Source organism: Microtus pennsylvanicus, chromosome 3, assembly GCF_037038515.1.
Source record: "Microtus pennsylvanicus isolate mMicPen1 chromosome 3, mMicPen1.hap1, whole genome shotgun sequence".
Taxonomy (NCBI): Eukaryota; Metazoa; Chordata; class Mammalia; order Rodentia; family Cricetidae; genus Microtus; species Microtus pennsylvanicus.
The window spans coordinates 98554753-98580368 of NC_134581.1; the positions used below are offsets into that span (position 1 = coordinate 98554753).

The 25616-nt window shown below is 48.8% G+C and overlaps 2 protein-coding genes across 4 annotated transcripts in view; one reads left to right on the forward strand and one right to left on the reverse strand.

Moving 5' to 3' along the window:
• The first annotated feature begins 3 nt into the window (after positions 1–3).
• Yipf2 (Yip1 domain family member 2) lies at positions 4–4878 on the forward strand. Its single transcript, XM_075966621.1, has 9 exons — positions 4–253; positions 562–719; positions 800–880; positions 1992–2079; positions 3075–3191; positions 3269–3435; positions 3517–3699; positions 3784–3914; positions 3995–4878. The coding sequence occupies exons 1-8, from the start codon at positions 223–225 to the stop codon at positions 3895–3897; spliced, it is 939 nt and encodes a 312-aa protein (XP_075822736.1). The 5' UTR covers positions 4–222; the 3' UTR covers positions 3898–3914; positions 3995–4878.
• The window catches only part of Carm1 (coactivator associated arginine methyltransferase 1), a 52311-nt gene continuing 30775 nt past the window's right edge, over positions 4081–25616 (reverse strand). The window contains exons 2-16 of one of the 3 annotated variants that reach the window (XM_075966619.1): positions 24454–24579; positions 18817–18923; positions 17812–17916; positions 14530–14640; positions 13482–13659; positions 10615–10705; positions 10312–10393; positions 7355–7440; positions 7092–7181; positions 6556–6693; positions 6373–6462; positions 6189–6301; positions 5995–6072; positions 5653–5721; positions 4081–5523 (exon numbers count right to left, since the gene is read on the reverse strand). In XM_075966619.1, the coding sequence (XP_075822734.1) occupies positions 5384–5523; positions 5653–5721; positions 5995–6072; positions 6189–6301; positions 6373–6462; positions 6556–6693; positions 7092–7181; positions 7355–7440; positions 10312–10393; positions 10615–10705; positions 13482–13659; positions 14530–14640; positions 17812–17916; positions 18817–18923; positions 24454–24579 (1604 nt within the window). In that variant the 3' untranslated portion in view covers positions 4081–5383. Of the gene's footprint in view, positions 5722–5994; positions 6073–6188; positions 6302–6372; positions 6463–6555; positions 6694–7091; positions 7182–7354; positions 7441–10311; positions 10394–10614; positions 10706–13481; positions 13660–14529; positions 14641–17811; positions 17917–18816; positions 18924–24453; positions 24580–25616 lie in introns of all 3 variants that reach the window. The other 2 variants (XM_075966620.1, XM_075966618.1) reach the window with 2 other exon arrangements.

Sequence of the window (25616 nt, forward strand, 5' to 3'; positions counted from 1 at the left end):
ACTCTGACGGAGAGGCTGGCCGCACGCACGCGCACGGAGCACAGGCCACGCCAGCTTAGGTGGATTTAGGTGAGGAGGGCGGGGGTGTGCCTGCAGAGCCCTGGCGTGCAGCTGGTCTCACTCCGTGTTAGACTCCAGGCAGAAGCAGTAGTTCTGAGGAGAGATGTGGGACTGATGCAGTTTTGTCTACAGAGCGCGATGCGGTGACGCCTCTAAAGAATCATGGCAGCGACTGACGAACTGGCCTTCCATGGTGAGTGGGGCCCGGAAGTGACCTGAGCTCCTACTCCTGTCGTAGGCTAGAACCCCAGGATGAACCTGAGGTTCGTCCCGGACTCAATCCCTGCTCCCACTGTGAACTCAGAAGTACATCCGACCCTTCAAGTCTGCCCAGGAACTAAATTGAACCCTAAATGTGACGGAACAGCCTTCCCTATGCGCGTCAAAACGAAACTCAGTCCTTAGGGGACGGTAGTGAGGCAACCCCATCCCAGGTTGGTGAGAATGGACCAAAGGAATTTTCAGACTCCAAACACGGGTGCCCATATTCTCTGTCCGCAGAGTTCGAGGAAGCCACAAATCTTCTGGCAGAGACCCCAAATGCAGCTACCACTAGCCAAAGTGATGCACTGACTTCACGAGAGCACGTGGCTGTGGTTATGGAATCAGGTATTGCCTATGGGGCCGAAGAGATGGAGGAAGAGGGTGACAGGACATCGGTGAGTCTCTTAGGAATCCCATGCCCTGTCTGTCTTTACCCTGGCTGAGCAGGCAGGTCCTGAAAGTCTGTGTCTTGTAGCTTCTACAGGAAGAAAAGCCACAGCCGAGATTCTGGACGTTTGACTACTATCAGAGCTTCTTTGATGTGGACACTTCCCAGGTGAAGCCTGGGATATTGGTGGCAAGAACTTGGGAGTTGCTTGGGTTTAGCCACTATATTTGAAGCACTAAATTTGGATGGAATATGTGTGGGGTGTGGCTGGAAGGCAAAAGTGGGGTACAGAGTAGATGGGGGTGGGTGGGTGTGTCTCTTAAAGCCAGTGTCTTGGTATGTTTCCCAGTTAGGCCTTGAACAACTAGGCTTAGAGTGCTTCTCTTGTCTCAGGCTCCTGGGTAGCTAGGGCCACAGCAGGCGCCACGAGGCCTGGATGCAAGCCCTGTTAATGAGCTGAAGTTTGGGTCTTGGCCCAAGGCAATGGGGAGTCATGGAAGACTTCTGGGGATGAATGAGTAGAATGAGCAGATATGAATGTGGAACACACGCCAGCCTCTGATAATAACCCAGGTCTACTGAGAGGGCACATTCTGGAGATGGAGGAGGGAAAACACCCAGAACTTATGGACTGTCCTTACTGTGGCTGGGAGGAGAGCAATAAGTTACTTACTGTAGTATGTTGAGAGAGGGGCCGAGGAGATTGCTCAGCAGTTTAAGACCACTGACTGCTCTTCCAGAGGACCTGAGTTAAACTTCCAGCACCCACTTGATGGTTCACAACTGTAACTCCAGTTCCAGGGGACCCCCACACCCATGGCAAAACATCAATGCACATAAAATGAAACTTAAAAAATTAAAAGTGGGCCGGAGAGATGGCTCAGAGGTTAAGAGCATTGCCTGCTCTTCCAAAGGTCCTGAGTTCAATTCCCAGCAACCACATGGTGGCTCACAACCATCTGTAATGGGGTCTGGTGCCCTCTTCTGGCCTGCAGGCATACACACAGACAGAATATTGTATACATAATAAATATTTTAAAAAAATTTAAAAAGTAGAGCGAAAGGTGGCAGACCTAAAAGCCCACCTTTAGAGTGTGGTGACATTTCAGCAGAAACTAGAGGCTAAGACCTCAAGCCATAGAGACATTCCATGAATAGCCTGGAGGGGACAGCTGAGCTTGCTCAGTTAGGACGTACTGGCAAGACAGTAGAAGTCAGCAGGGGTACTGCCTCTCAGAACGCTAGGATTCTCATTCTGGACCCTGGTTTTGCTCTCCAGGTCTTGGACCGGATCAAAGGCTCGCTGCTGCCCCACCCGGGCCACAACTTTGTGTGGCACCATCTTAGAAATCGGCCTGACCTATATGGTAAATGAGGCTGTATGTTTAACTCAATGGAATATTCACTCAGCAAACGTGGGGCTGTGTCAGGCCCTGAGCAGGACTGTCAGTCATGAAGAATGAAAATTTGTGTTTAGTTGAGGGAGACACCAAGACAGGAAGCAGAAGGTGGTAGGTAGAGCTCAGAGGATGAGACATCACTGCCTGGTATAGGAAAGTTAGGAAGGCCTCTGAGTAGGGTAGGCAAATGAGTTTTGTTGGCATTGGTGGAGAGAGGCTTAGAGAGGACCTGCAAAGTTTCTAGACCCCCATGGTGAAAACACAACTGAGCTGCATAGTGGCATAGGTGACTGGAGTGGAAGGAGCAGCCGGGGAGGTAGGGGGTGAGTACACTGGTCCCATATTGTGGTGAGAAGAGATCTTGGTGAAGCATTTTTAAGGTCTCCTCTCACACTGCTGAAATTAAGGGTAGAAGGCAGCAAGAACAGGCAGGGTACAGACATCACAGCGGAGGCTGTGACCGCAGAGTGGTTGGTTCTAGAGAATGCCCCACAGTGAAGAGGAGTGGGAAAGACCAGGGTGGCTTTCTACTCAGTCCACCAAGAGCAAGTTGCCATGGGTAGATAGGAAAAGCTGGGCAGGTATGAGGAGCAGGTCAAGGGGCTCAGGACACCCGTGTGAAGTTCAAATGTTAAGTGTGAAGTTTGGGGCACTGGAGCAACTTGGGAGTGGACAGCTAAAGATGGCATTCATAAAGCTTCAAATCTGGATAAGATCCTGCCTCCAGTGCAAAAGCACCGAGCCTTTTCTACCTGTAAAGAACTTTGTCAGAGAAAAGAGTCAAGTGCTTGAGGCACTTTGGAAGGCATTTCCAGAAAGACAGGATTGGCCCTGAGGCAGGTCCTGTCCTCAGTGATCTGGAGAGTCAAATGGGGTCTGGGGTTTTACCACACTTGAAACAGGACATAGCCAGCTACCTTTCCTAGGACTGATGGACCTGGAACTCCATGTCCCCTTTGCAGGACCCTTCTGGATCTGTGCTACCTTGGCTTTTGTCCTGGCAGTTACTGGCAATCTCACTTTGGTGCTTGCACAGAGGCGGGACCCCTCCATCCACTACAGCCCCCAGTTCCACAAGGGTAAGCAGGTGGTTGGGCTCAGCTCCTGGCTGCCAGAGCCCCAGGGCATGTAATGACGGTCCACTTTGCATTCCTAGTGACTGTAGCAGGTGTTACCATCTACTGCTATGCGTGGCTAGTGCCACTGGCACTGTGGGGCTTCCTCCGGTGGCGCCAGGGCACAAGGGAGCACATGGGGTTGTACACCTTCCTGGAGACTGTTTGTGTCTATGGCTACTCACTCTTTGTCTTCATCCCCACAGTGGTGAGTGTGGCTTGGCCCTGGGAACTGGTGGGATCTGCATGGCACACCCTGTATGGTCACCAGCTATACTTGTCACACTAGGTCCTATGGCTTATCCCAGTGGAGTGGCTGCAGTGGCTCTTTGGAGCACTGGCTCTGGCCCTGTCATCTGCTGGGCTGGTGTTCACACTGTGGCCCGTTGTCCGAGAGGATACAAGGCTGGTGGCTATAGCCCTGCTGTCCGTTGTAGTGCTGCTTCACGCTCTCTTGGCGCTAGGTTGTAAGGTAGGTCCAGGTGGTCCTCAGCAGGGCTGTGGAGTGGGGCTTGCTGCCACCCAACTACACGTTCACCCCGAGATCTCTCTGCAGCTGTACTTCTTCCAGCCACTGCCTCTGGAACATGTTGTACCAGGACCGCAAGCCACACCTTTATCTCCCAGTGTCCTGCTGCCCACCTCAGCCCGGTCCATGACAACCTTCTAGGAAGGCCAAGCCTGCAGGTGAGGGACCAGTTTCTGTTGTGGCTAAGGGTTCACCTTCTTGCCCCTGGGGCCACTCCTAGGAGTCTCTTCTTTTCCAGGGCAAACCCAAGGGGCTGCTACCTATCCTCCCTGTGAAGACTGGAGGATTCTTGGACCCTGGAGACCACCCTGCTACTTTGCAGGCTTTTCTTACAAAGCGAACACTTTTATTTTCTATGCAAAGGTGATCCAGAGAATTTATATAAAGGTGGGGAGGGGCAGCCGAGCAGGGAGTATTACTGATGGACAGAAGAGCCCGGTTTTCCAGCCTGCCTGTGGGCCCTGTTTCCCTGACAGGTCAGGGATGACACAGGGCAGATCCAGCCATTGCCAGGAGTACCTATGGTAGGCATAGGCCCAGCCTGGGCTCTGGCCACTGAGGTGGGTGGAGACTCTAGGGCAAGGGAGCAGGGGAGAAACTGCCCTTCCTTACTTGTTTCTTTTCTTCTTTTTCTGTCTGGAGGGAGAGGTCCCTTCTAGGCCCCTTGTCAGGGATGCTGTCTTGAGAGGAGGAAGTAGAGCATGAATGTGGAGTGCAACACACAGGCCCATCTTAGCTATCATGGAGAGTATGCCCTCCTTCCTTCTGTGACAGATCCTTGAGGTTTTTGTCTGCCCCAGTGGCCCTGGGTGACTTTCCCTTTGGGGTGCCTGTTCCAGCTTTTGGTAAAGGGGGACCTTCAGGGCTCAGGACAGGACAGTAGCAGGAAGCAGGGGCTAGAGGCCTTTGGACAGCTGGGTGTTTTTGTACATTCAAGTGTGAGGTGAACCCTTTGGTGAGAGGGGGTGATGCCTGCCCTGAAGGCTTGACAGGCCACCCCTCACCTAGAACCTCTGGGCTTACGGACAGGGGCTGCTGGCTGGGCCCGGCCAGCCGGGTTTCTCAGAGGGTCTGTGGGTTGACACTGGTTCTTTTCGTAAAAAAATAAAATTAAAAAAAGCAGCATGTCACGTCCATGGTGACCATGTGGCCTGGTAGTTGAAGAAGAGGTCCAGCTGGCTGTGCTGCTACCCCAGGTGAGGGGCTGGTGCAAGGATGGGTTGGGGGATGGGTTCTGCCAGGTCTTGTAGTGGCAGCTGCTGGCTTCCTCCTGCCTGGTCAGGCGCAGCTGTGTGTGTGGGATTGGGTGAAGGAAGCTTGCCTCTTCCAGTAGATGTCAAAGCCAGGTCAGGTTGGAGAGGGCAGAACAGGATGAGGGCTGCCCCAACAGGATCTCATGTAAAACATGGCAGCGACACGCGCTCAGGGCCAAAGGGTGGGCTGGGGATACTTGAGGGCAGCGGCGACATCGTGTACAAAAGTGTCCAAGTTCCCATTGCAAAGAGGGCTGTGACCGGGTGTTCACGCTTCTCCAGAACAAGGGGGACAGCCACCGGCTGCACTGGGCGTGGACTTCATTTGGTTTCCTGGTGCTGTCAGTGCGCAGTGGTGTTGCAGCTGGAGGCACCTAGCTCCCGTAGTGCATGGTGTTGGTTGGGATGGACATGGGTGAGGCCATGGAGATGGCGGGGCCACCCATGGTGAACTGGTTGTTGACTGCATAGTGGGCACTGGAGCCACCGCTGCCTCCTTGGGCACCTGAGGAGCCTGTGGGGCAGGTCATGGGCACTGAGGAGCCAGCATGACCCCTAAGCCTGCCTGGCCCCCACTGGTAGCTTGAGCGTGTGCGCAGGCCAGGCGGGAGGCCCCCCGCCCACGGCCCCGCTACCCTGTTACCTTGGACAATGCCCGTGCTCATTATGGAGCCCATCCGGGAGTGGGTGTGATTGACAATCCCTGTGTTGGCTGTGCAGCGACAGGGAGGAAAGAAGGAGGGAGGGAGACGTCACCGCCCCCAGCCTGCCTGGCCCACTCCACTCTTGTGGTTGGTGTGGGAAGGGCAGATGGAGTGGTGACAGATCAAGATGGAGAGGCACACAGGGCTAGAGTACCCAGGAAGAGGAAGAGGTGACCATGACAGCGACAGTGGTGGCAGAAGACCAAGCACTGGCTATTGAACTGGCCACTGGCACATCCCAGTCCTCCCCTGCCATGGCATAGATCTTAGGGGACACTCACCTAAGGGAATCAGGTTGTTGTGACCGACACTAGAGCCGCCGGCAATAACACTGCTCAGGTCATAGGCAGTAGGCATTCCTGACCAGAAAGTGGAGTATTAGGGGCAGGGTAAGGCAAGGCAAGCTTTGGGGACCTGGGGTCAAGGCTGCCACCATGGGCCTCCAGCTATGTTTGGAAATTGCATTCAGACTCACCGGCCACAGCCACCCCGCTGCTAAGATTGTAGGTGCTTCCTGTGTTCCACATATTCTCGGAGGGAGATGTGTAGTGTGAGCCAGGTGGGGGTGATGGGGTTGTGCCCGTGTACCTATGGCAGAGATTCACTGTGGGCAGGGCTGTGGGGCTCCTGAAACCCTCCCCCAACTAGAACCCTGCTACCTGAAAAAGGGGTTCTTCAGGTCCAGCAGATTACTGGATTTGGAGCCTGTCTGGTCGACCTGGGCCACAATACTGATGTCATAGCTCTGTCTGGGGAGGATAGAGAGGGTGGCTGTGAGACAGCTGGGCTGGTGGGCCCCTGTGCCACTGCTTTATCAGCCCTGGATGGGTGGCAGGGTGCACCTTTTGTTGGCAATAAGCAGACATGTCCCTGAGAGCGTGTCTCCAGCCTTGGCAAACAACGGTGACTGGAAGAGGCACCGGACCTGGTACCAGTGGGTCAGGGGCTCTGTTGGGGCTGTGGACAGCCACACGGTCATTCTGTCAAGAAGAGATGGGTGTACTTCACTAGGTTGGCACCATCACTTGTGCCACTACCCCACATACCTTAATATTACCCCAGAGGCTTTCCCTGAATGGTCCCCTGGGGTCTCAGGGCTAAAACTGGCTCAATTCCAGGCAGGCACAGGCAGACATGTGGACAATCAATCCATGGCCATGGGGTGCCTACTCACTCTGACACCCATGCACTGAGACAAACACACATAAGGGTCAGGCACTCAGGGTAGCTGCTGAGGAAATGACAACCACAACCACAACCCTCCCCTATAGTTCTTAGTTCTTCCTGGGTTTTGGATAGGAAGTGCCACCTGAGGAGTTATGACACAGCCAGGCCTGGAGGCCATAGCTGCAGGGAGCCCCAGCAGTGCCATACTTACATGGAGCCAATAAAAGCAACATCGAACCAGAACGCCAAGCCATGGACCAGCCCTGAATGCAGCATGTGGAATTTGAATGGGATTTCTATCCTGCAAGGCAAAGGGCATGGGCTTGCTGTAGAAGCCCAACCTGACTGTGAGGAGAGGAGGAGGGGTAGCTGGGGGGACAGCAGCTGGCCGTGAGTGCCCAGGGGGTGACAGGTACATGACTATGAGGAGTGCAGGGGTACAGCGGCCGTGGGTGTCTAAAAGATGATGGGTACCTGTGCAAATCGCCTTCTTTGGCTTCTAAGAAGTTCACTGTGTACTTGACAGATTTGGCCATCAGGATCCGGATGTCAAATGTGTCCTGCAAGATGACAGGTGTGACCCAGCTTGTGCTGCAAATGCCATGGAAGAAGGGGAAAGCCTCAATGCCTTCCCTTATTCTCCAGGCCTGGCCATGGTACTTACCTCTACTATCTGGCTACATCATTTTGCCCTTCTCAGATTTGCTAGGCACAACACTAGGGACAGCAATTAGACTACACCCCTCAAAATGTTATATTATAGAAGCAGGGAGATCTCTGCAAGTTCAAAGCCAGCCTGGTCTATATAATGAGTTCCAATGCTGGATGGTGGTGGTGCACACCTTTAATCCCAGAATTTAGGAGGCAGAGGCAGGCTGATCTATGTGATTTCGAGACCTGCTTGGTCTACAGAGTGAGCTCCAGGACAGCCAGGGCTGTTATACAGAAAAACCCTGTCTCAGGGCAGATTGAGCCCTGGGCCTCATGCATGTGAGCAAGCACTCTGCACTGAGCTAATCCTTAGGATGACAACAATACGACAGTGAGCAACAACCATATTCCCACCTACTCAACAAGTAATGGCACTTATGCACTTGGGTCTAACCTAAGCAAGATATGGAAATCTCGTTTAGAAAAGAACAGGAGCCTGGCCTGGTGATTCATGCCTTTAACCGCAGCACTCTGGAGGCAGACACATGTGGGTTTCTGAGTTTGAGACAGGCTTTGTCTTTTTTTTTAAATATTTATTTATTATGTATACAATATTCTGTCTGTGTGTATGTCTGCAGGCCAGAAGAGGGCACCAGACCTCATTACAGATGGTTGTGAGCCACCACGTGGTTGCTGGAAATTGAACTCAGGACCTTTGGAAGGGCAGGCAATGCTCTTAACCTCTGAGCCATCTCTCCAGCCCCCTAAGCTTTGTCTTTATAGTGAATTCCAAGCCAGACAGGGTCACATAGTGAGACCCTGTTTCAAAAAAACAAAAAGGTTCACCCAGCTGGTTCAGCAGGTGAAGGCACTTGCCGTACAAGCCTGGCACTATAGTCCTGGCTGTCTTGGAATTCACTAATAGACCAGGTTAATCAAATTGAGAGAGCCTCCTGCCTTCTAAGATCTGGGATTAAATGCCAGCACCACCATACCCTGCTGATATTTTCTTCTAAGCATACACAAAGCGTTAGCTGAGGACTGCACACTAGACTTGAATCAAGTTGCAATTGTCCAAGGTCTGATAGTACCCAGTGCATGCTCTTTGATGACAGAGAAATAGATACACAGTAATATACCAATTGTGCTATATTTTGAGGAAAAGTTTTAAAAATGTGCACCTACAAGCACGTTTGAGTGTTAAGACTTTTCTTTTTTTCACCCCTTTTTATGGAGTTTTTTTTTAATATTTATTTATTTATTATGTATACAATATTCTGTCTGCATGTATGCCTGCAGAAGAGAGCACCAGACCTTATTACAGATGGATGTGAGCCACCATGTGGTTGCTGGGAATTGAACTCAGGACCTTTGGAAGAGCAGGCAATACTCTTAACCACTGAGCCATCTTTCCAGCCCCCTTTATGGAGTTTTTTGAGACAGGTTTTCTCTGTGTAGTCCTGGCTGCTCTCAAATTCACAGAGATCCATCTGCCTTCCGAGTATTGAGATTAAAGGCGTGTGCCACTACTGCGTTGCTTAAGACTTTTTCTTTATCCAGGCATAGTTCTGGGTTCCAGGCCAGCCAGTGTAAATTTAATCATTTAATAAATTTCTTTAGGGATTTATCATTTCTTTTTTAAGTTTTATTTTTATTAGATATATTTATGTATATGACTATGTAAATGCACCTGGCATTGGATTGCCTAGAATTGGAGTTGATGTGAGCCACCATGTAGGTGCTGGGAACTGAACCTGGATCCTCTGCAAGAGTTACAATTGCTTGCAGGGTGGTGGTACATGTCTTTAATCCCAGCACTCCAGAGGCAGAGGCAGTTGGATCTCTGTGAGTTTGAGTTCCAAAGCAACACAGAGAAACCCTGTTTCCAAAATCTAAACCAAAAAGAAAGAGACACACAGAGAGAAGAGAGTTACAAGTGCTCCTAGGTGCTAAGTCATCTCTCCAGTCCCCAATTTACTAAATTTTATTTTCTGTGTGTTTTCTCTGTATCTAAGTACACGATGTGTATGCAGTGCCAGTGGAGGCCAAAAGAGAGATCTGATCCCCTGGAACATGGTCCCCCGCAAGAGCCACTAACACTGTTTTTCCTCTTTTCTTTAAAAATAAAACAAAACTAATTTATGGTCTAGAGAGATAGCTCAGAGGTTAAGAGGACTGGCTGCTCTCCGATGACTTGGGTTCAATTCCCAGCACCCACAAGGCAACTCACAACCTCTGGATCTAGTCCCAGAGGACCCAACACCCTCTCCTGGCCTCTGTGGGCACTGCACACATGTAGCACAGACATAAATGAAGGCAAAATACCTACCCATGTTAAAAAAAATTATTTAGTTATTTTACATGTGTGGATGTTTATCTGGACCTAAGTTTGTACAACACAGTGTCTGGTGCCCCATTATAGATGGTTGTGACCTGCCATGTGGGTCCTCTGCAAAAGCAGTAGATAATTGCCATATCTCCATCTCTGTTACTTTCACCTTGTTTTTAATGAAAGATCCAGGCCAGCTTGGATCTTCTGATCCCTATCTACATGCAGGGGTTACAGGCATAGATGACAATGCTTATTTAGATTCTTAATTACTGAACCATGGCTTTATGTATTATTCAGTCAAGTTTGCTACAGAGCCATCCTGCTGGTTGGTTGCACATGCTTTGCAGAGTGAGGGAGGGATGAGAGAAGCAGAGTTTCTAGATCCCAGAGCTTGGTGAAGCTCTAACCCCATCCATCAGTCCAGCAGTGCCCTCTACACACTACTCACCACGACAGGTTGCCGGAAATACTCATCCACCGCGGCACCTCGGAGGGCTGACAGGTCTACTCCGTGGAAGGATGGCTGGTACCTGTGGAAATTCCCAATCCCACCCTGAGGTCACAAGCAGCAAGAGAGGCAGGAGGAGTTACCTGCTTTCTTTCCTAGCTGGCCCTCATCTAGCCCATGTCCTTCAGATCCTTCCAAGGGGGAAGAGAAAAGACAGGAGAGGCAAGGGCCCACCTGAGGACTGGGTCCATCCCCGAGCAGGCAGGCCCCATGGCCTGGCTGGGACACCCAGGGCGCACTCACCAGAAGTTGGCTTTGGTGAACTGCTCCATGTAGAGCTGTTCATCGGTGAAGGGTGCGAGGTGGACGTCACCAATGGTGGGGAACATGTTTCCTGGGAGTGGGGGGGAGGGGCAGGGAGGAGCGCTGTTGTCAGGGCAGCACATCCTGCAAGGCTGGGTAGAGCTTCCAGAGGACTCTGAGATCCCCAATCATGGACTTCCTTTCCATCCATCCATCCACCCACCCACCCACCCATCCATCCATCCTTCCATTCCTCCCTCCCTCCTTCCATGCCCCAGTGTGCAGCACCTTTTATCCATGACCTCTGGGGATGGAACTTGGTGACCCTCAGTTTAACTCTCAGACATAAATCTTTTTTTTTTTTTTTGCTTTAGTTGGAGGGTGGGAGAGGGATGAGGTGGGAAGATAAGCTCTCCTCTAGCCCAGCCAGGCCTTAACTGCTGACTCAGCCTTCACTTAAGTGTCACAATTACAGGTATACATTATCACCCTAACTTGTTTGTCTTCTTGAGATGGGGTCTTGTTGCCTCAGGCTCCCAGATGCCAGGATCTTAAGAGTATGCCACCATATCCAGCCTAATTTTGATAGAAGGCCTTTCTTTCTGTTTTTCTTTGAGACAGGATTTTTCTAGGTAGCCCTAGCTGCCCTGGAACTAGCTCTGTAGACCAGGCTGGTCTTAAATTCAGAGAACCGCCTGTCTCTGTCTTCCAAGTGCTGGGATTAAAGGCATGCACCACCACTGCCTGACTCAGAGGCTTTTTTCTTTGGTGATTTTTATTTTCAACCATCATCCACAGATGAGTTCAAACTTTCCCTATGTAGCAGTAAGGCACTTGGATCAGTTCGTCTCCCACCAGCACCCATGTCCGTCAGTCCATTTGCTTTCATCTCACTGATCTTCGTCTACCCCAAGAAGGGAGTGGGCAGCTGCGCGCTTTAATCCCAGCACTCAGGAGGCAGAGGCAGGCGATCTCTGTGAGTTTGAGGTTAGTCTGGTCTACAAGAGCTAGTTCCAGGACAGGAACCAAAGCTACAGAGAAACCCTGCCTTGAAAAGACCAAAATAAATAAATAAATAAATAAATAAAACAAAACAAAACAAAAAGGGAGTGGGCCTATCCCCAGGTCCCAGTGCTAGCATAGAGCCTCTTGGTGTCCAGTGTGCTTGGACTGCTCCAGACAGAGTGAAAGAAAAACCTAGGCTCTTTGGGGATTAACCTGCATCGCTCAGCCAGGACTACCCAAATACCAGGCTTGGGCATGTGATTGAAACAGAAGTAGAGGATCCTCCTCTGAGACTCATGAATAAGCAAAATGGGGCTAGGTTGGGAGCAGGGAGAAGTGGGTGTGTGAAGGCTGATCCTGCACAGAATAAACACATGGCCTGCAGATGTGGGCCTCCCTCCCTCCCAATTCACACTAGGTTAGAATGCTCAACTATGGCCAATGGCATAGATGACAGAGGCAGGTGGGGCATCATATAAGGAACCCATTTCTGGCTCCTACAGGCTGCCTTTAATCCTCAAAGGGTTTCTGAGGGGATGAAAACCACCTCACAGGCCTGACTCCTGCATGGTCTCACACAAGGGCCAAGTCACTTCCACCTCATAGGCTTAGCCACCAATACGGCCAGAGGGGAGCAAAGGAACACCCAGGGCAGCTTGGAGTCCCACACTTACACACATGGAGAAGTACGGACACCTCTTCCCTACAGGAACTGAGCCAGTGTTGGCTCTTAGGCAGAAGAGTCATGGAAGGCATACATTCACCAAAGCTGCCAACAGCACTTGCTTGGTTGCTCATTTCTAGCTGAGGCTACTGCTAGATCCAGGTCCTTGAGCTCCCACAAACACATACACACGTGTGCCTTTAAAGAACTATTCAGACAACAGACACATCCCCAGAACTCATCAGAGAAATGGGCTGCACTATTGTGTACAGCAGAGTACAGATCCCAGACTGGCAGTTGCCAACATGCCACTTGGTGCAGGCACTCAATCAGCATTATGGACAGAAATGACATAACATGCCCTTAATACATGTACGTACATCTACACACAGGTAGGTGTACACCCACCCATTCACATACACCATACCTTCAGGGCACACCTACCTGCCCATTTACCCTTAAGATTTCACATCTTCATACACACACCTACCTCCCCCAGACTTTAACATGTAAGCATACATTCTTAAACACCTACAAAACGTCACACATCCCACACCCTCAAATATGCACAAACATATCTACACTACTCACAGACCCTCACCATCCATACACCTTCACATAAGAACACACACCCATAAACCCATGCACACACACAGATACATATGTACATCCTCATCCACACACCTGTATATAGTTTCATATATCATTACACATATATAACACCTGCATCCTTAGGCGTGTACACCTTCTCACCTGCCCACTTCTTAGCTCTTAGGGGAGTAGGCTGGCCACATTGCCTTGGGTAAGATTTCCAGTTTGAAAATGAACAACCCTTGGGAGACCACCAGTGATGGAGTTCCAGCCCATCCCAGACTCACGCCTCTGTCCTGTTAGGGGTGGCTCTGTGGCAAATATACACAAGAGACACCAGATACTTTCTGTTGTCCCTTCAGGGGCTTGTCAATGCCTGGTGGGGTGAGGTTGGGGGGCTGAAGATACAGAAGCCCTAGCCAGCAGGTAGGGTTAGGGTGGGAGGTAGGAAAAAAATCCCATCTCTGTATGTAGATCACTGAGAGACAACAGGACAAGTAGCCACACCTATAGGCTGCTGGTAGCAGTGGGACTTTCCCAGGGGGTCAACTACTCTGGTTGAAAGGCTCAGCAACAACCTCAGTGCTTCTGAGCATGGGACACTTACCACTGGGCTTCAGGTACTTTTTGGCATGGAGGTAGCTCTCGAGCATGCGTTCATTGAAGAGCATGTAGCCCATGGGCTCTGAGATGATAATGTCCACTTGTTCAGGCAATGAGACCTCCTCTACCTTGCCAGGGATGACCACGATGCGGTCTGTCAGGTTATTACTCTTCACCAGGACCTGTAGGAGGTGAGAGAAGGCTCCCTGTGCTTGCTTGGCATAGGCCCTCCTCACCTCTCAGCTCATGAAGGCGCTGACTGAGGCTCATAGTCCCAGATCTGCAACTAGGGAACATCCAGGAGCAAGCTGGCAGTGCTCCTGTTTATATGAGACATAAGCTGTAGGAGAGGGAGCCAAGCTCATGAATGTATCCACAGAACAGTCTGGAAGGACCTAGGGGACTCTCTTTGTCTAGTAAATGGCCTGAGAAGTAGGAAGTCAGGGATATGAGCACAGTAATCTACCCCTCTTCAGCTTTTCATTTTTTTTTTTTTTTTTTTTTTTTTTAAACTTTTTTTATTTAACTTTATTATGTTCGTTGGTGTGAAGGTGTCAGATCTCATGGAACTGCATTTTCAGACAGTTGTGAGCTGCCATGTGGGTGCTGGGAATCGAACCCGGGTCCTCTGGAAGAGCAGTCAGTGCTCTTAACCACTGAGCCATCTCTCCAGCCCCCCTCTTCAGCTTTTCAATTCTAAACTTGAAAATTAAGTTTTCCATGAAAAAAGTATGTGTGGGAGGGCACCAAGGACATGGCAAAATGAAATCCTGTTGTCACCTGCACAGGATGTATGGAACTGAGAATTCCCAATACAGGGGCCGTGTCTTTGCCACTTTGCCTGAGGCATGAGAGCACATCCTTGTGGATGCCTGGTTAGTCATTGTGGCTTTGCCACCAGAGCCCAGTGGCCTCCCTCTCCTGCCTGTAATCACTTGGTTCTAGAGACAAAGAACAGCAGTGATGTCCCCAAGTCCCCTAGGGGCTTCTCAGTGGGTATAGAGATGAAGGACATGAGAAGGGAAGGGCTTGGGCCCCAGTAGGACACTGACCTCAGCATGCTGAGCCATGGTGCTGGCCTCCACTGCGTAAATTTTCCTGGCTCCTGCTTGAGCAGCAAAAAATGACAGGATCCCAGAGCCACAGCCTACATCGAGAACAATCTGGAGAAATGATATGTGTATGAGGCTACAGATGCGCCAAACACCACACAACTATGCCCATCACAAACAATATAAATAACAGCAGAACTAATATGTTTCCACAAAAGAATTGTTTTCAGGGGGCTGGAGAAATGGTTACTCTTCCAGAGGACCCACGTTCAATTTTTGGCACCCACATTGCAGTTCACAACCATCTTTAACTCCAGTTCCAGATCTGCTGCCCTCTTCTGGCTTTCATAGGCACTGCATGCAAATGGTACAGATACACACAGATAGATGCTCATACACATATAATAAAACAAAACAAAAAGCAATCCTGCACAATGACAAATGCCTATAATCCCAGAATGAGAAGGCTGAGGTAGGAGGACTATGAATTCAAGACCAGCCTAGACTATATAGACTCTATTCAAAGATCAATACATGGCTGACCTGGGAAGAACAGAGAGACAAAAACCAGAGAGGTGCTAAAGGAACTGTCCTGGTGCCAGAGACTCATTGTTTTTGCCCATCCACATGCTGACACAGAACTAGCGTAAGGCTTGATAGCCAGGTAGGTCCTCACTTTCAGGAGCTACCCCTTACGGGACTGGGGTCAACATGGAGATAAAGCCAGGCTTCTGGGAAGATGAGCCTGGGTCTCTTGCTCAGTCCCAACCTTATAACCTGAAAGTGGCTGGAACATCTGGGGTACAGGCTAGGAACCTCTCTGTAGGAAATGGAGAGGTTGTCATCTAGGGCTCTGAAGTCTTGAAGGGAGTGGTGTGGGCTTCTGTACGCAGTGTGTCCTGTGCTAATGCTAATTCTATCCCCAGAAGCAGTCTTTGCTAGGCAGGTGAGTGACCCAAACCTAAAGCTCAGCTGAGACTGGACATGAACTTGGCAGAATCCTGCATGTTCTGGATGTGTGGGGTTGCTTCCATCTAAGCAGAAAAAGGACAGATGTTTCTGGGGTGGCATGTGTGGGCTTTCTAAGGAGAAACGGCCCAGGTACAGTGGCAAGTTACATAGGTAGCACTGTTGCTATGATTGTGGCTTCTTCTTAAGCTCTGGATCAAAGTGGAAATGGGCCCAGGCCCTGGGAGAGCCAGAATACCACCAAAAATCTATGTGATTTGAAGGCCCCAAGCACGCCTGGGTTCAAGTCAAGAAGATACGTGTGCACACACCTTTAATCCCAGCACTTGTGAGGCAAAGACAGGCAAAGTTCAAGGCCAGCCTGATCTACAAAGCGAGTTCCAGGACAGGCTCCAAAGCTACACAGAGAAACCCTGTTGAAACTCCCCACCCCACCCCCTGCCAAAAAAAGGCACAAGCTCCCACCTGCTACAAAAGGGAAAACAAATAATGGGCCATAGGATGAGAAGGGAAGGCTGTTCCTTGTGTGGAACATGAGGCCCTAAATGGGATAAGGTGATGAATATCTGTAATTCAAGTACTTGGCAAGTGGAAAGTGAGTTCAAGGCAGTCCTGGGCTACCCCAGACAACCGTGTCTCAATTCTCCCCTCTCCACCATAAAAAAAGAGAGAAGGGAGGGAAGAAACAAACAAAAAAAGGACCAGGGAGATGTATCTCCCTTTACAATGGGATCATATATAAGGCAAAACTACATGTGAAATGCCTGACCTACCAAACATCTAAGCCTTGCCTGGCTTGCTGGACACATGCTGAGAGCGTCTGTCTACCCCAAAAGCTGGGCCAAATCATCCAACAGAAAGCCTAGTTCATCACGAGGTGCTGATTACCTTACACAGTACTAAGAAGACCAGAAAGACAGCAGCAGCTCCCCCTGCCCCTCTTAACATTCTATTGCTTCAGCCTCTCAAGTGTTGGGACTATAGATATGCACCACCAACCTAGACTGAAGAGCAGTAAAAGTTATGGTGTTGTGGAGGAGTGTCCAGTCAGTGAGGCAAGGCCCCAGGAGGCTGAGATAGGAAGACTGAGTCTAAATGTAGCTTGGAAAACAAAGCAGGCATGGTCTTCTAACAACTCCCCCACCACCACCAAAGACACTTCAAAAGGGTTCCACACTACCTACCCTGTGCTTGGAGGAGGGGTGCTAGCTAAAAAGGCCAAGAACATGTGGACAGATCTCGCTGGATTTTTCTCACCAAGCCAATTAGCACATCATCAGCATTAGAGCCAGAAAAGGCCTAGGTTCTGAATTCAGTTCGATGGGGGCAGAGTAGGTAGCTAGAAGCTCCAAAAAGCAGTGAGGCCACTCTCTCTAGTACTGTTCCCAGTGTCTTCATTCCACTGTTGGAATCTTCTGTGATAAGCTGGCAAGCATGCTTCCCTGAACTCTGTGAGCTGCTTGGGTAAACAGCTATTGCGGCACCCCAACTCAGAGCCATCTGTCATAAGACCTGAGAAAGGCAGTTGGGGCTGGCCCTGACATTTAAAGCTGAGGGTTGGGGTTCTGTATTACTGGAGTCCTCAGTCCATGGGATCTGCCCTTATTCGAGGTAGATTAAACTAGAACTGAGATGGATGAGAGAAGGCTCAGCCGGGGTCCATTACTACTGCAGAGCTCAGCCGCTCCCCACAGAAGCCATCTATCTGTGCAACTAGGAGAGGGGTGTGGCTTCATTATTCTCAGCTCTTTTTTCCTCCCTCCTTTTCTTGAGAAAGGGACTCACTGTATAGCCCTGGATGATTTCCAATTTAGAACTAAACCTGCCTCTACCTAGATCAAATGTGCATGCTGCCACGCCCAGCTTACTCTTTTATAACACACACATCCAAAAACATCAACTTCCGTATCTAAAGCTGTTTTATTTTTCTGCAGTGTTAGACTGGAAGTCAGTTTTCTTCATGCTAGGAAAGCACCCCAATCCTACAGCTGATGTCCCTCTTGGCAACATCTCCTGAGTGCTGGCATCAGCAGTCCATATAAAACTTAATGTTTGTTCAGTATATTCCACCCAATAAATACAGCTGAGTCAGTATGACCAAAGGCACGCTAGAAGAGGCAGAAGTGATTGTTTTCTACAGGGAGTCGAAAAATGAACATAATTTTAACTAAAAGAAAATGGAGGGTTGACTCAGATTAACAATAGAAAAAAAAGGCAACAAAACTGGAGGGAGGCAAGGGAGGCAGGCCCCTGCCACAGTCTCCTAGGTACCCACAGCCTCGGTTCAGCAGGCTTTCTGTATTGATGGCTCACCTTGTCCTTGAAGTCGGTGTGGTTTTGCAGGATCGCACGCTGGTAGGTACCTGTACGCACATAGTCCTGCATCATGTTCTGCTGCTGGGACAGGTAGCCATAAAACTGGAACAGAGACATACCAATAGCACACGGCACATGGCATAACAAACTGCCACAGCCCTGGCTGCCCTACAATGGAAGGAGGGCCTGACAGCATAAACCTCCCTTGGGAGGTCATGTACCCTCCTCCAGCCTGAACACAACTGACAAGAGCCAGCTGCTCCATAAGTGGGAGCAGGGGTCTGAGGAGCAGTCCCCAAGAGGGACACTTCACTGTTGTCATGGCTGAAGGACACAGCTAGATAGATGCCACCTGAACCTGGAGGCCACCCAAGAGACCACAAAATTTGTCAGGAATGGGATTCTAACACCTGGAGGCCAACTGTTCTATCTTAGGGTCCCAAAGAAGAAGAGGAATGGTTGGAACAAAACCCTAGAGCTCAAAGCGCCAGGCAGGTGATGTGCGGTGTCTCTCTGTAAGACAACAGGCGATCAGGATGCAGCATGGCACCTGGCAGGGCCACAGGCTTGGGCATCAGGCAGACCTGGCTTTCTCATCGTGGCTCTGTTGCATAAGAGCTGTTTGACTTGGAGCAAAATCATTTAACCTCTCTGAACCTCAGTTTTCTCATCTGTAAAATGGGGACAATAACAAATGTTGGGAAAGTCCAAGTGCTTCCGGGCATGTAAGATGGCTCACACAATGCCTTACACTCAGCAAGGATTTAGGACACTGCTATAGTTCAGTCACTACTCTAAACACCTGGAACTCGGGCTTCACAGATGAGGAAACTGAGGCCTAGCAAGTGGTGAACGCCCGCTGAGGCTACCTACACAGCTACTAAGGGACAGAGCCAGGAAGATCACTCATGTGGGTCTGGCCTGTGCTGTGTGACCCTCCTGTGGGAAGGTCGGGGAGGAAACACCAGGTGGTTGTCTGGCCCAGAACAGCTGCTAACTCACCTGGAAGTACTGCACAGCTGAGGATTCCTCTGTTCTCTCACTGAACACAGAGCGCTCCAGTGTGTGGCCCCGACAGGTTTTCAGGATGTTGTAGAAGGAACAGAAATCTGGAAAGGGGGAGCCAATCACTGGGAGGCCAGTGCTAGGATCTCTGGAAGAGTCCAGAGGGCCTCGGCATTTATTCTTCCTTTCTGCCTTTCCTGTTTTGTCTACCTTGGATGCATGGAAACTGGTGACTTCTTTTTCCAATAGAGAAGAAAGGCAGAGCAGCCAAGACTGCCACTCGGACTGACATGTGGGCATGACGGCAGGTGGCATGTGGTGAGGACAGGCCTGGACACTCCTCCAGACAACAGCCTGGAAGTGCAGGGAGCACACAGCAGCCTCTAGGGATGGCACTGGACACAAGGACATCACCTCAATGTTGAAGACAGCAGGGGAGCATGTGGAGAGGGTTTCAGCACCTTTCCCTGGACACAGTGCTATGAAGGTCTCTGAACTAACGCAGAGAAGTTCCTCAGAAGGTGGGTAGCCGCACCCCTAGCTGAGGAACTATAAACAACTGGTAGCTGCTGAGGGAGGAAGAGCTAGTTCTCTCTAAGGGTGGGTGTGCTAGTAGGAAGACCCTGTTCTGGTGGATGGCCCCACCCAGAGGTATATAGATAGCACAAATTGGACTGGGTGGATTATACATATTAAGGAAAAAATAAAAAAAGGAGGCAAGATGGGGGATGGATCCGGAAGGAATAGGAATATGTAAAAATACATTGTATAAATGTGTAAAATTCTCAAAGAATAAAAGTACCTTAAGAAAAAAATTTATCGAGAAACTTAAAAAAATGGCCACCAAGTTATAGATAAAAAAAAATCGTGTTGTAGAACTGGCTCAATGAATAAAATCCTTGCTAGACACATATACAAAATATACAAAGAACTCAAGAAATTGGACACCAAAAGATCACTTAATCCAATAAAAAAAAATGGAGTACAGACCTAAACAGAGAATTCTCAACAGAGGAATCTAAAATGGCTGAAAGACACTTAAGGAAATGTTTAACATCCTTAGTCATCAGAGAAATGCAAATCAAAACAACTCTGAGATTCCATCTTACACCTGTAAGAATGGCCAAGATCAAAAACACTGATGACAACTTATGCTGGAGAGGTTGGGGGAAAAAGGGAACATTTCTGCATTGCTGGTGGGAATGCAAGCTGGTACAACCCCTCTGGATGTCAGTGTGGCGATGTCTCAGAAAATTAGGAAACAACTTTCCTCAAGACCCAGTAATACCACTTTGGGTATATATCCAAAGGATGCTCAATCATGCCACAAGGACATGTGCTCAACTATGTTCATAGCAGCTTTGTTTGTCATAGACAGAACCTGGAAACAACCTAAATGCCCCTCGATCAAAGAATGGATAAGGAAAATGTGGTACATTTACACAATGGAGTACTACACAGCAGAAAACAATAACAACAGCTTGAATTTTGCAGGAAAATGGATGGAGCTAGAAAACATTATTTTGAGTGAGGTAACCCAGACACAGAAAGACAATTATCACATGTACTCACTCATGTATGGCTTTTAAACATAAAGCAAAGAAAGCCAGCCTACAAACTACAATCCCAGACACTAACAATGCGGACACTAAGAGAGACTTAAATAGATCTAATCTACACGGGAAGAAGAAAGTAGAAAAAGATGAGATCTCGTGAGTATATTGGGAGCATGGGGACCTAGGGGGAGGGTTGAATGGGGGAGGGGAGAGGCAGGGAGGGGAGCAGAGAAAAATGTAGAGCTCAATAAAAAAAAATCCTTGCTACAGAAGTGTCAGGACTGAAGTCCATATCTCTAATCCCAGTGCACAAGAGATAAAGATGGGATCCTCAGAGTACACTGGCTAGCCTGTCCAACACGGCTAATGAGCTCTAGGTCCTCTCTCCGTAAATGAGGTGAAGAGCTTCTGGCCTCAGTACTTCTATGCACATACATGCATACACACCTTAACATGTGTACTCCCATACATACAAACACGTGCATTGACACACATCGTATAACAGATACATGCAAATTAACTAATAACTAATTAAAGGCCAGCCAGGAAGCCATGTGGTGGTGACACACATCTTTAATCCCAGCACTCAAGAGGCGGGCAGGTCTCCATAAATTTGAGGCCAGTTTGAGTCTGGTCTATGGAGTTAGTTCTAAGATAGCAAAGGCTACAAAAAGAAATCTTGTCTTGAAAAAATCAAAAACCATAAGAAAGAAAGAAAGAAAGAAAGAAAGAAAGAAAGAAAGAAAGAAAGAAAGAAAGAAAGGGAAAGGAAAAGAAAAGGAAAGAGAAGAAAAGCAAGCTAAACAGTCAACAGTAGGTAGGCAGTCTAGATAGGCAGGACTCTGGGAAGAAGGTGGAGTCTCCAGACAGAGACAGAGGAAGCAGCATGGAGAGTACAGAGAGATGAGGTAACAAGCCACATGACAGAATGTGGATTAAAATAAATGGGCTAACTTAAATTATAAGAGCTAGTGGGACAAGCCTAAGATAAGGCCAAACTTTCAAAATTAATAAGTCTCATGTTGTTATTTGTGAGCTGGCGGCCCAAAGAAAAAACTCCGACTACACCTCCCTGAGACTGAACTAATCCCGGGTAACATTACCTTTAAGATTTGTAATAATTAAATTAATACCTTTTTTTTTTGTTTTTCGAGACAGGGTTTCTCTGTGGCTTTGGAGCCTGTCCTGGAACTAGCTCTGTAGACCAGCCTGGCCTCGAACTCACAGAGATCCGCCTGCCTCTGCCTCCCGAGTGCTGGGATTAAAGGCATGAGCCACCATCGCCCAGCAATTTAATTTACTTTTATATCTATGGGTGTTTTGCCTGCATATATGTCTGTAACACCCAAGGAGTCCCTGAGAGGGCTTTGGATACTCTGGGACTGGAATAACCAACAGTTTTGAGCTGCTATGTGGGTAATAGGAATTGAACTTGGGTCCTCAGCAAGAGTTCTTAACCATTGAGCCATCTCTCCAAACATTCCTCCCTAGCAATTTATTTTATGGGTATGGGTGTTTTGCCTGCATGCACCACTTGCATGCCTCATTCACACAGAAACCAGGAGGTGGTTTCATTCAGATTTCTTCAAACTAGAGTTGCCAACAGTTCTGAGCTGCTGTATGGGGAATAGAGTGAGTGCTCTTACCTGCTGAACCATCTCTCTCTTGGCCTTGTCTTTAGATTTAAAATGTGGATGGTAATCCCTGGTGGTAGTATTTCCAACACATCTTAAGCTAGGTGGCAGCACACCTTTAATCCCAGCACTTAGGAAGCAGATCTCTGAGTTTGAGACCAAACTAGTCTACACATGCACAGTAAGTTCCAGGACAGCCAAGGTTACACAGAGAAAGCCTAGCTCCCAAAAAACCAACCAAACAAACAAAAAAAAACCCAAATCAAAATTTTTACTTATTACTGTGTATGTTATGTGTGTGGAAGCATAAATGTGGAGGCCAGGGGAACTCTGTGGAGTTGGTTCTCTCCTTCCATCTTTGAATGGTTGCTAGGGATTGAACTCAGGACATCAGATTGTATAGCAGATCTTCATTTGCTAAACCACCTCTCCAGCCTCTAACACTTCTTTAATAATAAATTCAGGGACTGGAAAGAATGCTCAGGGGGGCTGGAGAGATGGCTCAGAGGTTAAGAGCATTGCCTGCTCTTCCAAAGGTCCCGAGTTCAATTCCCAGCAACCACAGCATCTATAATGAGATCTGGTGCCCTCTTCTGGCATGCAAGCATACATGGAAGGAATGTTGTATACATAATAAATAAATACTTAAAAAAAAAAAGAATGCTCAGTAGGTAAAGTGCTTGCCATGTAAGCATAAAGACCTAAGTTCAGATCCCCAAACGCCACATAAAAACCTGATGTAGTAGTGTTATGTCTCTCACTCTAAATGTAGAGATAAAAAAATCCCCAGAAACTTGTGGATCAGCTGGCCTGGTGTGCTCAGTGGTGAATATTGAGAGATTATATCTCAAACAAGGTAAAAGGTGATGACTTGACACATATGGAACTATTCTCACTTCCACAAGTGTGCCAGCACAAGCACACCTACATTCACATTCACACACACGCATGCACACACAAAAATTAAACAAATCAACCACAAATCTGGATCCCAGCAGACCTTCTTCCACTAGGAATACATCTAAATTGTTCCTGAAATGGCTGAAGTGCCCCTTCCATGAGCTATGTTGCATGTGCATGTAAAACTATGAGTATTTATTTAGCTCAGAGCACACACATAAAAAAAAAACTCTATGTCAACAAAAAGATTTTTTTTAAAAACAGACATGTAGCCCAGGCTGGCCTTGAATTCCTGGTCCTCCTGCCTCCACCTTCTGAGAGCTGGGACTGCAGATGGGGCTAGGACTTGGCTCAACCACTGAGCTACATCTTAGTCCCTCAAATTTAAAGAATTCTTTTCAATTTTTTGGGACAGTGTCTCATGTGGTCCAGGTTCCCTCTTAGACTTGCAACATGAGGCTAACCTTGCACTCCTGATACTTCTGCCTTACTTCCTACATGTTAGGATCACAAAGAAGGGGAGGAAGGGGGAGGAGGTGAGGGGGAAAGGAAGAGGCCTGAGGGTGCCTGTGCAAGTGACGAGGCAGCAAGACTTCACATGGCAACAGCTCTATTAGAGGCACAGATAACCTCCTGGGGAGACAGTGAAGGGCTCTGGGAAACCAGTAGCCCCTTCCCTGTACCAGTCAACAGACTCACCTAGGCATTCCACTGACCAAGTCCTGTCACAGGACATTCACAAGCCTGGCCATTGCTTTCAAAACCCCGGGGGCCCCAGTTATGCTCACCTGGGTTTCCACAGTCATCCTCAACAACCTCAGGTGTCTGCCAGTTGGTAGTGGCGCACGCCTTTAATCCCAGCACTCAGGAGGCAGAGGCAGATGGATCTTTGTGAGTTCAAGGCCAGGCTGGTCTACAAGAGCTAGTTCCAGGACAGGCTCCAAAGCTATAGAGAAACTGTCTCAAAAAATAAAAAACAAACAAACAAACAAACAAATCACATCTAATGAAAGGCCTGCTAAGAGTCCCCAAAGGCTTCTTTAATCAGAGTGAAGCCTCTGTCTACCTCTAGGCTACATCTCACCCCTCCCCGGGGGTTCTTGGGTTCTTTTTTTTTTTTTTTTTTTTTTTTTTGGTTTTTCGAAGACAGGGTTTCTCTGTGGTTTTGAAGCCTGTCCTGGAACTAGCTCTTGTAGACCAGGCTGGTCTCGAACTCACAGAGATCCACCTGCCTCTGCCTCCCAAGTGCTGGGACTAAAGGCGTGTGCCATCGCCATCTGGCATGTCCACCTTTTTTAAGGCAGTCTCTCTATCCTGGAGCTCTGATGAGGCAAGGTTGGCCGGCCAGTGTGAGCTGCGGGGATATGCCTGTCTCCATCTCTTCATCTTTGGCAATCTCAGAGATTACAAACTCATGCTACCAAGCCTAACTTTTCATGTGGTGCTAAGGGTTGAACTCAGATCGTCATGCTTGTGTGGCAAATGCTCCTATTAACTGACCACTTCTCCATCTCCCAGGCTCCAGAACAGAGCCAAACACATACCGTGGGGTGTGGCGAACTGGATGAGGACGCTGTTGCAGCCCAGTGTGATGATGAAGGACTGTCTGCCCACACGGCTGCACTCTGTCTCTCGGGACACTGAGCACTTGAACACACACACATCTTCATCTGCAAGAGAGAGGGGACACTGGCATGAGCAACAGTGGCCTGGTGATTGCCTTGTTTTCGTGTGTCCCTGATCCCCAATCCTTTTAGGATGCTTTGTAAATACTTTGAAGTGCTGTAGGTGCTTTGCCTGCCCATGTCTCAGTGAAGAAGAGTAAGGCATGACTATACTGCAGGGATACTACCAGGGTCCTCAGGAGCTCAATGTCTCATAGGTGAAGACAAGCATGTTCCCAGGTGAAGGCCTGGGCCCCCAGAGACCCCCAGTCCCCATATAAACCAACAGGTGGGGAGAGCACAGGCAGAGTCATCCTTAAGGAGGGGTAGAGACATCCTTAGGAAAGCAGACAACTAAAGGCTAATGAAGGAGTTGGGGCTTTGGAATCTTGATCCTGCCAAAGGGTCCCTGAGTTACAAAGGGTCACTGGACTTTATAGCTGTCAGATGGAAGTAACCAAGAACCCTTCGTTCTCGGGGACAGTGACTGTGTCCTTAGTCATGGGAGCCATGCAACCTAGACTTCTGGGTCCCCTACAGCTCCTTGGTAAGATACAGCAAGCCATGGTGTTTCTTATGTTTCATATGGGGCTGGTTGTGAGGCAGGGATCCAGGGAGCTATTGTGTATGCTCACTTACATGGCCCAGCAGCCAGGAAGCACTACATGCCCATCACAACCATATTTCCTAGTTATTTATTCAACAAGAGCCCAGTACATGAAGGATGAAGCCAGTGTCCCTAGGAAAAGGACAGACTGATTGAGCAATGTTGTTATCCCACAGCACCTGTGTAGTACTACTTCTGTTTTAAGCTTTTAAAATTTTATTATTGATATGTATTGCACATGTGTGTGTTTGTGTACGTGCACCTGTGCATGCTGGTAAGCATGAAGTCAGAAGCTGGTTCTTCTACCGTAGATCCTGGGACTCGAACTCAGTTGCTAGGCTTGTGCAATAGCACCTTCCTCCACTGAGCCATCTCCAGGGCCCCCATGAAACACTTTTAACCTTAACTCATTAGGAGACACAGACACCAGAAGATA

Coding starts and splice junctions, on each gene's coding strand:
- Yipf2 (XM_075966621.1), top strand. CDS start 223: ATGGCAGCGACTGACGAACTGGCCTTCCATG. Junction 2,080..3,074: donor AAATCGGCCTGACCTATATG/GTAAATGAGGCT, acceptor TCCCCTTTGCAG/GACCCTTCTGGATCTGTGCT. Junction 3,436..3,516: donor TTGTCTTCATCCCCACAGTG/GTGAGTGTGGCT, acceptor TTGTCACACTAG/GTCCTATGGCTTATCCCAGT.